The sequence below is a fragment of the Dunckerocampus dactyliophorus genome, chromosome 8 (genome assembly GCF_027744805.1).
Source record: "Dunckerocampus dactyliophorus isolate RoL2022-P2 chromosome 8, RoL_Ddac_1.1, whole genome shotgun sequence".
Taxonomy (NCBI): domain Eukaryota; kingdom Metazoa; phylum Chordata; class Actinopteri; order Syngnathiformes; family Syngnathidae; genus Dunckerocampus; species Dunckerocampus dactyliophorus.
In genome coordinates, this window is record NC_072826.1 from 11,338,104 (window position 1) to 11,352,627 (window position 14,524).

Sequence of the window (14,524 nt, forward strand, 5' to 3'; positions counted from 1 at the left end):
CTCAAACAATATAACAATACACCAAGCCCCATGAATGAAAACATACTGTACAGAGACAACAATACTCAAGCATCAAGATCCAGGGATATTACTAAAAATGTAGAAAAAAAACAGTAAAACATATAAAATTGTGCTGTAGATATTTGTGTTGTCCATCCATCCATCCATTTTCTATACCTCTTCTCCTCAGTAGGGTCGCGGGGGTATGCTGGAGCCTATCGCAGCTGACTTCGGGCAAGAGGCGGGGTACACCCTGGACTGGTCGCCAGCCAATCGCAGGGCACATATAGACAAACAAGCATTCACACTCACATTCATACCTATGGACAATTTAGAGTCGCCAATTAACCTAACATGCATGTTTTTGGAATGGGGGAGGAAACCGGAGTACCCGGAGAAAACCCACGCACGCACGGGGAGAACATGCAAACTCCACACAGAAATGCCCAACGGAGATTCAAACTGTGTGGCCAACATGCTAACCACTACATCACCGTGCGGCCCATATTTGTGTTGTATTGCATACAAATAAACAAACAATAAAACGTACTGATCTTGGATCAACTGCCCAGAACGTAAATAATCAGCCACGGGGGAAAGCACATATTCCTCACTGAAGTAAAATATTCTTGTCAATGGTACATAGCAACATATTAAATAAAGGGTAGAAAAATAGAGTTGCTCTATGTATAAAAACATTAAGTTAATTCAAGTACAAAAAAATAAAGAAATGTCAATGACGATGTGTCTGCGCTGTCATGTCAGGGGTTGATCAGTCACTGTTGTCTTCCCCTCCAGGTCATCCAGCCAGTCCAGTAGTGTGTCCATCTCCGCTACGGCCTTCTGGGCCGCCTTGTTGATTGACAGCTGCGTGGGGTTGCAAAGAAAGATCACAATTAGGACCACCTGGCCTTGGCACCAACAGGAAGTTAGGATATTGAAGTGTGTCTTTCGGAGTTTTGGTTTCTCTATGCAACCACAAGAATATTTCTGGGTAGATCACCTGGTTGCTAGGTTAGCAGGTAGGTCAGTTGCAAGCAAGGCCAGTAGATTTTTTTGCTATCTTGGTAGTTAAGTCACTAGCTAGGAAGGTAGTAAGGTAAGTCGAGTGCTAGCAATGTCAGTTGCTGTTTTGCTAGCTATCTAAGTAGGTAGGTAGGTCACTATCTAGGTGGGTTGGTAGATGGCTAGGAAGGTAAGTCATTTTCTATGTCGGTATGTCTTTTGCTAACTAGTAGGTAGCTCGGTCACGAGAAAGATACCTCGATAGAGCGATAGGTAGATAGTAGGCCAGTCGTCGGTAAGTTAGGTAGTGTAGGTCAGTGGTCCACAGTCTTTTTGGACCCACGGCCCGGCTTGTGTTTCACAAATATCCGCGGACCTGGGTGGTGGTGGTGGGGGTCATATAGCGATGTAATTTATCTCATTTAGTATGTATTGTGTAAAACTAGGACAGGAACAATATCAAATTAAAAGCACAAAGTGAATACAGACCCACCATCCACCACTATAAGCTTGGCGCGCCGCTGCTTGGCGTGTGTGCTAACAGGCAGTGTGCTAGCATGAATTAACCTGAAGCTGTGCACACAACAAATATACACATTAGCACTCAATAACGTCATCAAACTTTACCTTTATGTATTCCCACATAGTATCAGCATTTGGGAGCAAATATGAAGTGAAAAAACCTGATAAAAATACAGTATAGTTGACAATCTGTACAGAGTGGGAGAAGGCTAGGGCACGTACAATGGTGCGTTCAAGGACTGTCAAAGTGGGACACTCGCAACAAACAACAAACATGCAAAAACTTCAAACTATATTATTTTTTGAATAAAATAATGGCCCATATTTCCAAAATGTATATGCATTTACTTAAAATTGTATTTAGTTATTTACAAAAGTAATTTTTTTTGTGTGTGTATTTTTTTTATCATTGCGCCTGAAAGGTTTCCTCAGGCCAGTTCGGCCTCGACCATGGACCGGTACTGGGCCCCGGCGCGGTGGTTGGGGACCCCTGGTGTAGGTCATTTACGATAACATATGCCTTTATTAGTCCCACAAAGGTAAATTCCGGACATTTCATGCATAGGAAGATTGATAAGCTGGTTGGTCACTTGCTCGGGAGGTAGGAAAGTTGGTCAGTTGCTAACTAGGTAGGTATAGGTCAGTTATTAGCTTCGTACATAGGTATGTCGCTGGGTTAGTGGTAGGTAGATAGATAGATAGATAGATAGATAGATATCCAAAAGAAGTTGTTTTCATTATACTTTTAAAGGACATACTGTACCTTGTCAAATTCAGTGTTGAGAGAGTCGATGGCTCTTTGTGTGTCCTCATCGCAGAGACAGTTCTGAGACGAGCACAGACAACTATAAGTACCTTCAATGTATTTAAAGACGGGCACTTACAGCATAAAGTAACACACTTACACATCTGTTTATATTCCTTCTCACGGTGACAAAAGCATTGGCCAGAGCGCTGGAGCAACGTTTCAGCTCCTCTGGCTGTGAGGTGGCGAAATTCCGGAACACTTTCTCCACATAGAAGCGCAGGAGCAGGCGCAAATAACAGCATGTCTGACCACTCTGCGAAGGTACACAAGGTCACTCGTATTGCAATGCAGCACATTGCATTCATTACTCCATGTAACGTCTCTTTCAGGAACAGTCAGACCTTGAATAGACTCACCTGAATATTTGTCATCGTTGATCTGTCCAGCATCATCACACCAATCTCAGTGTCCCCAGAAATCTATCAGGTGAACCAAAGTTTCCACTTAATATTAACACCCGTCACGTCATCATCAGGCTTTGTTGGCACCAGACGCTCTTGTTCTCACCGCTTGCGATCGTATTTCTGTGTAATGTCTGCGAAGTTCTTGCGTGTGGACGCTGACGGTGCAGCTGTCGAACTGCAGAGTTCTGCTGAAGACGAACTCACTCAGGAGGCCGAGCAGGAGGAGGAGTGACAAGAAGAGCATCCACTTCATCACTGTGATCATCTGGAGAGTGGAGGCAATCATTTAAGATGAGACTGGTTCCTCAAAACCAGAATCTTCTTCACGTTTTAAGCAAGTAATACTTATTTGCTGTATATTTTTTACACATACATATTCACTGTACATTGATTATTGATTGAAGGACTGAGTTACTTATCTATCTTTTTTCTTACACATTTATTTACTTAGTTATATTTATATTTACCGACTGATTTATTTATTTCGACTTTTACATACAGTACTTTCTTATTAGTAAGTAGATTTTGTTACTTACATAATTATGTATTTACATACAATACAAACATTACTTATTCATTTTTATTTATGTATTTACTTACTTACAGACTGACTTACTGATTGACCGTCTGAGTTACCTACCTATCCACTTATTATTTATTTACATAATAATAATAATAACAATACATTTTCAATTATCTATTTATGTGTGCATTTACTCATTTACTTATATTTTTATTGACTGACTGGCTGTATTCTGTGCTTACATACTGCACTTACGTATTAATTACATATTGTAGTTATTACTCATATGGGTAGAGTAAAATTATGCATAAGACAAGCAATACCCTGCTGCCCAAAAACGTAATACAATTCTTCTCAACAAGAGAGGAGAAATAAGACCTTAGGGAAAAATTAACACTTTTATGCGAGAACCACGGCAAAAACCTTCAGCATATCAGTATGTGGAATCAAATTACGGAACGGATTGAGTAAAGAACTCAAACAATGCACTAAAATGAGCGATTTTAAGAAACAGTACAAGCAGTTGATGTTTACAAAGTACAAGGAAGAAGAGTCCTGAACCACTGTGTACATACAATGGCAAAGAGTGCATTTGGAATACAGGGCGTGAACAAATGTATTGTAATTGATGTGAAACAGAGAGGGGGGTAGGATTAAATAAGATTTGTACTATGTGATGTATTCCAATGTAATTTTTACACATGTTCAAAATACAGTAAATTAAACCATTACCATACCAAACCATTAAGAGCCAAATCAAAGAAACACTTATACGGAGGTAGTGAGGCGGTAGCAAGAGGTAATGAAAGTACACAATTTGGTGCTGAGCCTGATTGGGATGGTTCTAATCTGTCTCTCCTGCATCAAACACTAATCTTATATTCATCATATTCGTTTTTAGTTTTTTTGCTGTTGCCAGACCTCCAGATTATTGGTAGCGTGCACCGATATTAACATCTCAAGAGACGGGCAGTAGAGTTCGAGCAGATACACTGTTGTGAAAAAATAATACAGCAAATGTGCAATGTTGCACCTTGTCGTCATAGAAGGCTTTTCTTCAAGCTCCATGATGCTGAGCAAGCATGAGCAATCACCCACCACCGTGGCCTCCCTGGCAAAACACCACTCACCTGTGTGTTCACCTGTACCTACACAAGTAGAGTCCAAGCCCGGTTGTGTCTCTGTGCCTCCATGCTTCTCTCCTCTTATACTGGAACAAGGGGATTTTAGCTGATTTCTAAAATTAAGTGGGAGGAAGTATGTTGCAACAGTTAATGTGAAAACCGAAGAAGAAAAAAAAAAATCCATCACCTTCCCTAAGGTGTTGTGTGCAGTGAAATTACTGAGTCATTCATAACAGTGACATCATTGTTCTGTTTTATTGGCACTGGATCTCATTAAACGGCGAAATCCATTCATTAGATTAGACAACTCTCTCTTCGCATTATGCACCAATCTCTTTAGTTTATTAGGGCTTTCTAGTTATTATTATAAACATGTACATATTGTTTAATAGTTTTGCTTTGCACTGTAAATAAAGTGTTTTCAGTGCTGTGCAGTGCATGTACTTTACTCCAGTCCGACAAGTGGAAAGACCCAGTGCACTGGCTTAACTGCTGAGCTCTCTGGATGACATTTTAAAAAATTCACTCAACATTCTTTGGTAACAAGAGTTGTGTTGGGTAGGTGTTTTTGATGTCTTTTCCTTGATAATTCTTGTGCCACTGTGATATTGACCTTCTCTTGTTCATCTTTCTGTCTCAGCCAATTTCGCTACTACACCAACAACATGCCAGGCTGGAAGCCAGTGATCATCTACCCATACATCCGTGCATTTTCCCCCATTTATCCTGTTCAGGGTTACGGGAAGCTGGAGCTTATGCCAGTTGACTTTGGCAATTACACCGTGGGCTGGTTGCCTGTTAATCATATTAACATATTAACCAAGCTACAGCGACATTGTTATTATTATTCTTATTAACATTGTTACGCCGAAGAAGTACTTTACAGGCGTAGTGACACCTCGCCACACCACACCAGCTATCTACTCGCTCACAAGTCCTCAAGCCACTTCCGGAAGGTAAGGTTGCATGTTGGCGCTGCTGTTTTTGTTTTTGAGTTTGGAAAAGTTAACGCTATTTTTGCTTTTGTTTCTAGGTTGCTATGTGAAATCAATGCATCCAGGAAGGAAGCTCCGGGAATGCTTAAAAGGACAAATGCGGCAAAACAGTGTAAGTGTTACATGTTCTCATGAACGTGCCTGTTGCTACATGGTTACGGCATGGATATGAAATGGTAAAACGTTTTGGGAGGTGTTTTAATAGTGGGCTTTCTAGGCGGAATAGGTGTGTCCCATTATGTGCATTGATGAGCTGCCTATTTTTTAAATCTGATTTTATATCTTTACACTGCACAGAAGAGAAAGACTAATAATAATAATACAAATTCCATAAAAGTGCATTCTCTCTACCAACCAGCAGAGGGTGACTCAACTAGTGGGAAGAAGTTTCAGTCTGCGAGCAGAAGTCTCTCAGAAGCAGTTATCCTACATGACAGGTATGTAAAACATTAACCTGGAGTCCACTTCCCATCCCTTAAAAAAACATCAATTTTCATCCTTATAATTTAGGTTTAATAGAATGAGCAAAGATGTACAGTACATGCACAAAAGTCTTAACCATTAGATATGTTGTTTTAACACTTCAAGGGCACAAAAAATCATGACTGGTCAGTGAACACGCATGTAGCAAACTGAACACATGGGTAAGAGAAAGTACAATCAGGCGTCTCCTTGGCTTGGAGGCACAGCTCAAGAATGGCACTACTTGCAGGTGGTGTCCAGCTGTTGGTGTGGTGCTGTCCACGCCAGGAGCCATGTCATTTAAAAGGAGCAGTACGCAAAACACAGAGAAGAAGTGGGAAGAAAAAAGCAAAAAGCTGGGAAAACAACAATAATACTTTTCTTAGTGTGTTTCACATGAAAATACAAACCTCTTCGGACAGCAACTTCATCCAAGTAAAGTCTTGATGTGTGTGAGATGTATGTGATATTATGTCAGAGGTTGCCTTCAGTGATGACAAGCCTTGCATTTCAAGTGATGCAGACACCGTCACATTGGCACCACCAAAAAGTGTTTCTTTATCGGTGCAGCAATCACCATAACGTTCTCCCAATCTTCTCCCTATTATTACACTACGATGCAGTTAGATAGAAATGGGGGAGTCTGCACCTTTAGAGACTGGAAGCCCAAACAAGGACTAATTCCAAAAATCTCAAATATTGAAATTCATTGATCTGACACATTTTTACGGGCACTGGTGGTGTCATGACGCCTACGCTGAAAGGAAAAGCTGAAAGAAACACAGCTAAAAGTATGGCCGTAGAAAATAACAGCTTTCTCCCTGAAAAATCTGTATACTTGCGCAACCCTGGTAAATTTTGCATATCAGTATGTGGAGTAAAATGATGGATTTAGTAGAGGGCTCAAGCAATGTGAGCCATTTTAAGAAACAGTACAAACATATGGTGTTTACCAGGAGGAAGCAGAATGCAGAGGGCCATAGTATCTGACATCATTTAGTTCTACATTCACTTATTAATTAATAAGATATTATTTTTCATATATACTGTATCCATATATATTAGGTCTGTTGGCATTTACCCCTGCCATTATTCATTCATTATTGATGGTATTTACAAATGTGGGTATATTTATTGTTATTTCCTTGTTTGGTTCTTTCTTTCTTTCTTTCCTTTTTTTTTTTACATTAAAACACATGCCAGTTGTAAGTGTGAACATGTTAAGCAAAAGAGGCGAACATTTGGTAATAGATTAGACACTGGGAAGGAAAATAATTAAATGAGATTTTCTTCTTCCTACTTCCTTTTGAGCATAATTCCTTGTATAACTGTTTTAAGTTCCTCATAAATTTTGTTCAGCACGTTGGAAATAAACTGACGAATCAGCAACACAGAAATAATCTACTAAACGCACGTTTCTGCACCTTTTATTTGATGTTTATTCAATTCAAAGAAAGTTGGTGCCACATTGGTTGATTCATACTTTGTTTGTTTAATTTATTTTCGGTGGTTATAATTTCTTCTTCCTCTTGAGTGAAGGTTTTTAAGTGATTATTTACATGAATCTGTTTTATGTTGCCATCCATCCATCCGTCTTCTCCCACTTATCCAAGGAGGCAGCAGCCTAATCTTCCCTCTCCCCGGCTACTTTGTCCAGCTCCTCCCGATAAATCCCGATGCGTTCCCAGGCCAGTTGAGAGGCAACATGTGCTGGGTCTTCCCCGAGGCCTCCTACTGGTCCGGCGTGCCCTGAACACCTCCCCAGGGAGGCGTCCGAGAGGCATCCTCATCTGGCTCCTCTCAATGCGGAGGAGCAGCGGTTTTACTCAGAATTTCTGCTGGATGACAGTTCTTCTCACCTTATCACTAAAAGAGAGCCACCCCATGGAGAACACTCATTTCGGCCGCTTGTACCCGCGATCATGTCCTTTCAGTCACTACCCAAAGCGCACGACCATAGGTCAGACTAAGAACGTAGATCGACCGGTAAATTGAGAGCTTTGCCTTGCGGCTCAGCTCCCTCATCACCACAACGGTCCAATGCAGTTTGCAACACTGCAGACAGTTTGTGTTGCTTCTTTTGTAACTAGGGCATGATTTAGCAGGACAGTGGCCAAGACTTAACAATCGACATACAAAATAATAATACTTATATTAGATTGATAATTAAATAGAAGTATTTACACAATGCAACATTTATTTCAGTAACGGCATTGTGAATACATTTCATAGACTATAAACTAAATCATCATCATCACTGACTTGTCATGAATTCCACTAATCATCCAGAGAAACCAATTACCTTTAAGCTATATTGTGGACAGTCCCACACAATATACACTTTGTGAGCCTTGTTCACTGTCCTGTTTATTTACAACAACCAGGGTTAGCTACAACATTTTTATGACACATACCTGTCTTTGTTTTTGGGAAACTTGAAAAATGACAAATCTAGACTTTTGGACTGTCTATTAGAACAATTAATGGCTGAGCAGTGTGCCGAGGATCTGGAGCGAAGCCAGCGAAACAGCTTTTAGGAAAATGCAGATGCAGAGACTGACCACCGTGCACTGACATGGATAAACACAATGAAGGACGCAATAGCCGCTCAATGCACTGGTACCTCTCCCTTCAGCTGTACCAATTTTGAATTCAACACCAAGCAGGCAAGACAAACATTGTGGTGGACTACCTTTCAAGATTGCCACACATCGCCAACCTCAGGGAGGGAGGGGATAATGTGACAGAGTAAAAGGAACCCTTCCATCCCTTTAGGACGCAGCGCTGCTTTCTCTCTCTGACCAAGGGAGTGTGCACGCGCTGGAAACGCATGGACTCTCCCTTTCACGGACTATCCTCTGCAGGCCTACAAACTGTTCCCTGTGTCCGGGCACTCTGTTCCCAATGTGTGGACATTCGAGGGTGCAGACATGGTCTCTCTAATATGTCCTGGGTCTTCCCCGAGGCGTTCTATCGGTTGGATGTGCCCTGAACACCTCCCCAGGTCCATCCGGCAGGCCGTTCAGGAGGCATCCTGACCAGATGCCCTAGCCACTTCATCTGGGTCCTCTCGGTTCTACTCATAGTTTCTCCCGGATGACAGTGCTTCTTAACTTATCTCTAAGGGAGAGCCGCTTGTACCCGCGATCTTGTCCTTTCGGTCACTACCCAAAGCTCATGACCATAGGTCAGAGTAGTTCGACTGGTAAATTGAGGGCTTTGCCTTTCGGCTCAGCTCCCTCTTTACCACAACGGATCGATGCAGAGTTTTCATCAATGCAGACGCAGTTTGTGTTGCTTCTTTTGTAACTAGGGCGTGAGTTAGCAGAATAAATATTTTAAGGTGGCTATTATAACTCATATATATTTAGAAGTGTCTCGATATACTGTATTGACGGGATTGCCTATGCGACAATATACTGTATGTGTACAGGAAAAGCTCAAAGGATCATCGGAAATGATGGTAGTCAAAGTCCATCCATCCATTTTCTATACCACTTCTCCTCCTTAGGGTGCGGGAGCATGCTGGAGCCTATCCCAGCTGACAGCTGACAGGGCATATACAGACGAACAACCATTCACGCTCACATTCATACCTATGGACAATTTAGAGTCACCAATTAACCTAACATGCATGTTTTTGGAATGTGGGAGGAAACCGGAGTACCCGGAGAAAACCCACGCACGCACGGGGAGAACATGCAAACTCCACACAGAAATCCCCAGGGGAGAATTGATCTCCAGACTGTGACTGTGTGGCCAACATGGTAACCACTAGACCACCGTGCGGCGTGGTCAAAGTCCAAAGTACAAAATCATATTTAATTTGAAGAAGGCAAAGTCTCACTTCTGTGTAGGATAAAGATGCGTAAAACAAGAGCAAGAAATTCAATTCTATTCTCATGTCGGAGGGAAGGCGCCGACGCTGAGAAGGTGCCCCACGGAAATGTCATCTCCTGGTTCTTGTCAGTACATGTGCATGTACATGTACACAAAGTTAAATCAATCCATCTTAAATGTGACAGAAGCACGGACTCGTTTTTCTGCATCTCTTTGAAACGGGAAAAGACCTGATTTTGCAATGGCGTGGGTGTCGCATAAGGACTGTTGACATTTACTTGTTGTGGGAGTCCAGTGACGTGAGCATTGTGAAGTGAGGAAAATCCTTTTGTTGTATTTCAGGCAAGGTATTTAGGACATGTTATTGCATCATGGATCACTAATTACTGTTGAGTCTCAGCCAAGTGCACCTTAAAAATAGAAAGTCACATGTCATCCAAGTTTTCATTCACTAGTACGAGACTTTTGTCATGAATAGTTTATTACCTTACTATGAATAGTTATTTATCATACTGAAGAACTTCTAAACAGACTTGTTTCTAGTCTACGTCATAACGTGATATTTATATAGCACTTTCATTTAGACTCTTATAAAAGACTAAAATAAATTTGTTGGCAGTGGCTACTTGGGTGGAAAGTTGTAAACTGTGATGCATACACTTTGAAAATAGTAACATGACATTAACCATCTGACGAAAAATGAAATTTACAAAACACAAGGAAATAATGTAAATTCAATGAACCTGTTCCAGACACCCAAAAAGCCATCCATCCATTTTTTATACCACCTGTCTTCCTAGGGTCGTGGGTATGCTGGAGCCTATCCCGGCTGTCTTCAGGCAAGAGGCTGGGTACACCCTGGCCTGGTCTCTAGCCAATGACACCCAAAAATATTAAGGAAAAATGCATTTTCATAGAGAATAACTATAGTTTTACATGCAGAACCCTTTTATGGACAAAATTTCTAGGTGCAGCCAGGATGTTGAGGGGTTCCGGTTTGGTGGCTGCAGGATTGGGTCTCTGCTTTTTGCAGATGATGTGGTCCTGCTGGCCGCTGAGTGTGAGGCGGCTGGGATGAGAATCAGCACCTCCAAGTCCAAGACCATGGAGTGCCATCTCCAGGTCGGGGATGAGATCCTGACCCAAGTGGGGGAGTTTAAGTACATCGGGGTCTTGTTCATGAGCGAGGGAAGGATGGAGTGCGAGATCACTCGACGGATTAGTGCGGCGGTACATTTTGGTGAAGAGGGAGCTGAGCCGAAAGCAAAGCTCTCAATTTACTGGTCGATCTACATTCCTACCCTTATTTATGGTCATGAGCTTTTGCTAGTGACCAAAAGGACAAGATCGCAGGTATAAGCGGCCAAAATGAGTTTTCTCCATAGGGTGGCTGGGCCCCCCCTTAGAGATAAGGTGAGAAGCACTGTCGTCCAAGTAGAACCGCTGCGCCTCCGCATTGAGAGGAGCCAGATGAGGTGGCTTGGGCATCTGGTCAGGATGCCTCCGGACGCCTCCCTAAGGAGACCGGTAGGAGGCCTCGGGGAAGACACGTTGGAGAGACCACGTCTCTCAAATGGCCTCGGAACGCCTCGGAATCCACCGGGGGGAGTTGGACGAAGTAGCTGGGGAGAGGGAAGTCTGGGCTTCCCTGCTTAGGCTGCTCCCCCTGCGACCAAACCTCAGAAAAGTGGAAGAAGATAGATGGATGGATGGATGATCGGTATCTGTATCGGATGATCTCCCTCATGGATCTCCCTCCCTCACGGAATCAGCAGCATAAAACCCTGATCGGAGTATCCCAACAAAAAATTAATGACAAATGGATGGAAATTACTATTGATGAGGACATTATCCTGTACATCCTGGTGAGATCATATTCAATAGTGTTTCTCACCTTCTTTATCAAATTGTTGGCACTTGCAACATTCTTTGGCCCCATGGCTGGCTATTTCGCAGTCCCAGTTAAAAAAACATTGAGTTGTGAATATGTCATCGGAACACTGTGCAGCTATAAATTGCACCAATAGAGGGTCCAAAAGACCAGTTTATAATTTTTCAGGTTTCCCAACACTAGTAGATGTAAATAAACAGGACAGTGGCCAAGAATTAAAGTGCAGTCCCACACAATATAGCTTAAAGCTACTTTGTTTCTCTGGGTGATTAGTTGAATTCATGATAAGTCAGTGATGATGATGATAATTTAGGCCAGTGTTTCCCAACCCTTTTTGTCTTGTGTACCCCCAGAGCCTTTTTTGCCATGAGTACCCCCTCACACATACGTGTTGATTATTTTCCAAAAGTAGAATGTAACACAACTTTGATTTTGATTGATTTTGGTGCAGCTGTGCCACAGATAATTGTCTCCCTGGTGAAACTACTTGTACCGCACACATCCCATTTTAATGTCTGGCTTAATATGAAATGACTGAGAACATTCACGTATCAGAAATGAAATGGTTCCATGTACTCTGACGGAGTAAAAGGAACCCTTCCATCCTTTTAAGACGCAGCGCTGCTCTCTCTTTCCTCTGCACGCCCACAAACTGTTCCCTGTGTCTGGACACTCTGTTCCCCATGTGTGGATATTCGAGGGTGCACACTCGATGTCCACATGCCCGCACGCTATACATCACGACACACATATCAAAGACTCAACTTCTTCAACTTCCTCTGGTGCACATGCCAAACGAGGCACTTCCGGAAGTAAGCATTAAGAAACTCAAATTGGTGGGCAGGTGACCATGGACTAAACCAAGTTGCCTGGTTTAAATGAATATGTGTTTATATACCCATTTTGGGTGCCATCGCAGGGCCATCATGTTTATTATGTTTATTATCACCACCGCCGAGCGCAAGCGCAGAGGTTATGTTTTTGCCGGCGTTTTTCTGTTTGTGTTCAAAATAACTTGATATGTTCTGAATGGATTTGGATGAAATTTTCAGAAATTGTCGGAAATGGGATATGGAAGAACTGATTACATTTTTGGGGTGATACAACAGGTGGGGAGCTATGGCGCTTGGCGGAGGTCTGCGCTCTCCAAGCTTTTCTAGTTATTATTATGGCATTTGTGCATTGATTAATTCCGCCTTTGGCTAAAAGAACTGTTCTGGTACAATACCCTGTTGATATATATTGGTATGCCTGAGGGAGGGGGTGGGGGTATTTCAAGGGGAGGATTCTCCCCTGTTATTTGTTGGGAATAGGTTGGAAGCTGGAGAGTTGTGAGTAACAGTGCTGGTGACATGCTGCTGGATTTCTGCCTGTAATATATTTTAGATTTATCCTTACTCCTTGACTGCGCCATCATTTCTTCCACTTTTTTTTGAGTGAACCTTTGACATTTGGTGTCATGTAACATGAAATGACTGAGAATATGCACTTATCATCTTGGAAATTTAATGTTTCCACATACCCCATGCAATTTGAAATTTGCGTACCACTAGGGGTATGCGTACCCTTGGTTGGGAATCCTTGATTTATAGTGTATCAGATGTATTAACAATGCCATTACTGAAATAAATGTTGCATTGTGTAAATACTAGGGATGTCAAATGATTAAAATGTTTAATCAGATTAATCACAGTTTTCAAATGAATTAATCATTATTAATCACCATGTCACACTGTTCCCTTATATTACGTCATCATATTATCATACTACCTTATCATTTTCCTATGCATTTTAAATTAGTACCCCGCCTGTCGCCCAAAGTCAGCTGGGATAGACTCCAGCATGCCCCCGCGACACTAATGAGGAAGAAGCGGTATAGAAAATGGATGGATGGATTTTAAATTAGCAAAGAGTACATTTGGAGGACAGGAAGTGAACAAATTAACTGCAATCGATGTGAAACGGATTGGGGGGAGAGATTAAATAAATTTAGCTTTTTGGACATGTCGAACTGTGAATTGTAGTATGTGATGTATTCCAGTGTAACTTGTATGCATGTTCAGAATAAATTAAACCATTACCATTATTATGTCTGACATATGCCAATTTTTAGGGTATTTTATTGAAAGAAAAATAAATGACAGGGCAGGATTATGTATATATACAAGTATTTGTATGTATTAACAGCGCCAAATTAGCTTAAAATTTAAATAAAGTTAAGAGTTGGCACATGTCTGAAAATCTATTTACCTAACACTGGTTTCTTTAATAGCAGAATATTTGAATCAGACTGTGTTATTATGAGCAATGACGAGTGGCGTTCAAAGACACAGCGTCATTCAAGTTGAATTTGCATGTTTTGAGTGAATTTTTAGGGATTTCCAAGCACGCTTTAATGCAGCAAATTATACTTCTGCATTATGAGTTACAAAGTGAGTGATAAGACTATCCACTTATTGATTTTCATTGCATTTCTGTTTATTTACACGCATGATAAAGACGTTACTGTGATCATCGGTGTGTCCGTAAACGCATCTCGCAGTCTGTCTTGTGACAATGAGGAAGTGTTGTTGCAATGAATGGACTAGAGACGTGTTTGTTTGGAGTTGTATATACATATATGGTGTTGGAATTGCTCTGCTGTTGATGTGTTCAGGTCAGAATAAAGTTATAAAAGAGCGTCAGACACTGTGTGACCCTATGGGGAGCTACACTGGAATGGTAATTCTCTTATTCAATCCCAGCCATTTTTCAAAAGACAACCCGTTCAGTCCTGGCCATTTTAGACCATGTTGACTGATTTTTCAAGGCGCACAGAATATTGTGTTCTATAATATAAGCATGGAACTGACCAAAAGAAAGATTAGACTCTCATCTTTCATCAGAAACAAAAGTTTGCTTCTACCTTTTTCCGTTCTTTAATCAGTAGTAGAAAATAGGTAAGTTTCAG

At 41.5% G+C, this 14,524-nt stretch overlaps 2 protein-coding genes across 14 annotated transcripts in view; one reads left to right on the forward strand and one right to left on the reverse strand.

Annotated features, from left to right (window-relative positions):
• Positions 1–14,524, forward strand: part of LOC129185853 (sodium- and chloride-dependent neutral and basic amino acid transporter B(0+)-like) — a 97,714-nt gene that overhangs the window by 23,905 nt on the left and 59,285 nt on the right. For 3 of the 13 annotated variants that reach the window (XM_054783394.1, XM_054783395.1, XM_054783397.1), the window contains 5 exons: positions 799–2,596; positions 2,665–2,761; positions 2,879–5,342; positions 5,420–5,493; positions 5,740–5,818. The gene's annotated coding sequence lies outside the window, so the exon portion shown is untranslated. The remainder of the gene's footprint in view (positions 1–798; positions 2,597–2,664; positions 2,762–2,878; positions 5,343–5,419; positions 5,494–5,739; positions 5,819–14,524) is intronic. The other 10 variants (XM_054783398.1, XM_054783402.1, XM_054783403.1 and 7 more) reach the window with 10 other exon arrangements.
• il19l (interleukin 19 like) lies at positions 421–3,025 on the reverse strand. Its single transcript, XM_054784251.1, has 5 exons — positions 2,843–3,025; positions 2,692–2,754; positions 2,433–2,588; positions 2,291–2,353; positions 421–867 (listed from the first exon to the last, which is right to left on the reverse strand). Exons 1-5 carry the CDS (start codon positions 3,023–3,025, stop codon positions 757–759), a joined length of 576 nt encoding a protein of 191 aa, XP_054640226.1. The 3' UTR covers positions 421–756.

Coding starts and splice junctions, on each gene's coding strand:
- il19l (XM_054784251.1), bottom strand. CDS start 3,025: ATGATTGCCTCCACTCTCCAGATGATCACAGTGATGAAGTGGATGCTC. Junction 2,354..2,432: donor GAAGGAATATAAACAGATGT/GTAAGTGTGTTA, acceptor TGCTCGTCTCAG/AACTGTCTCTGCGATGAGGA. Junction 868..2,290: donor TCAACACTGAATTTGACAAG/GTACAGTATGTC, acceptor AACCCCACGCAG/CTGTCAATCAACAAGGCGGC.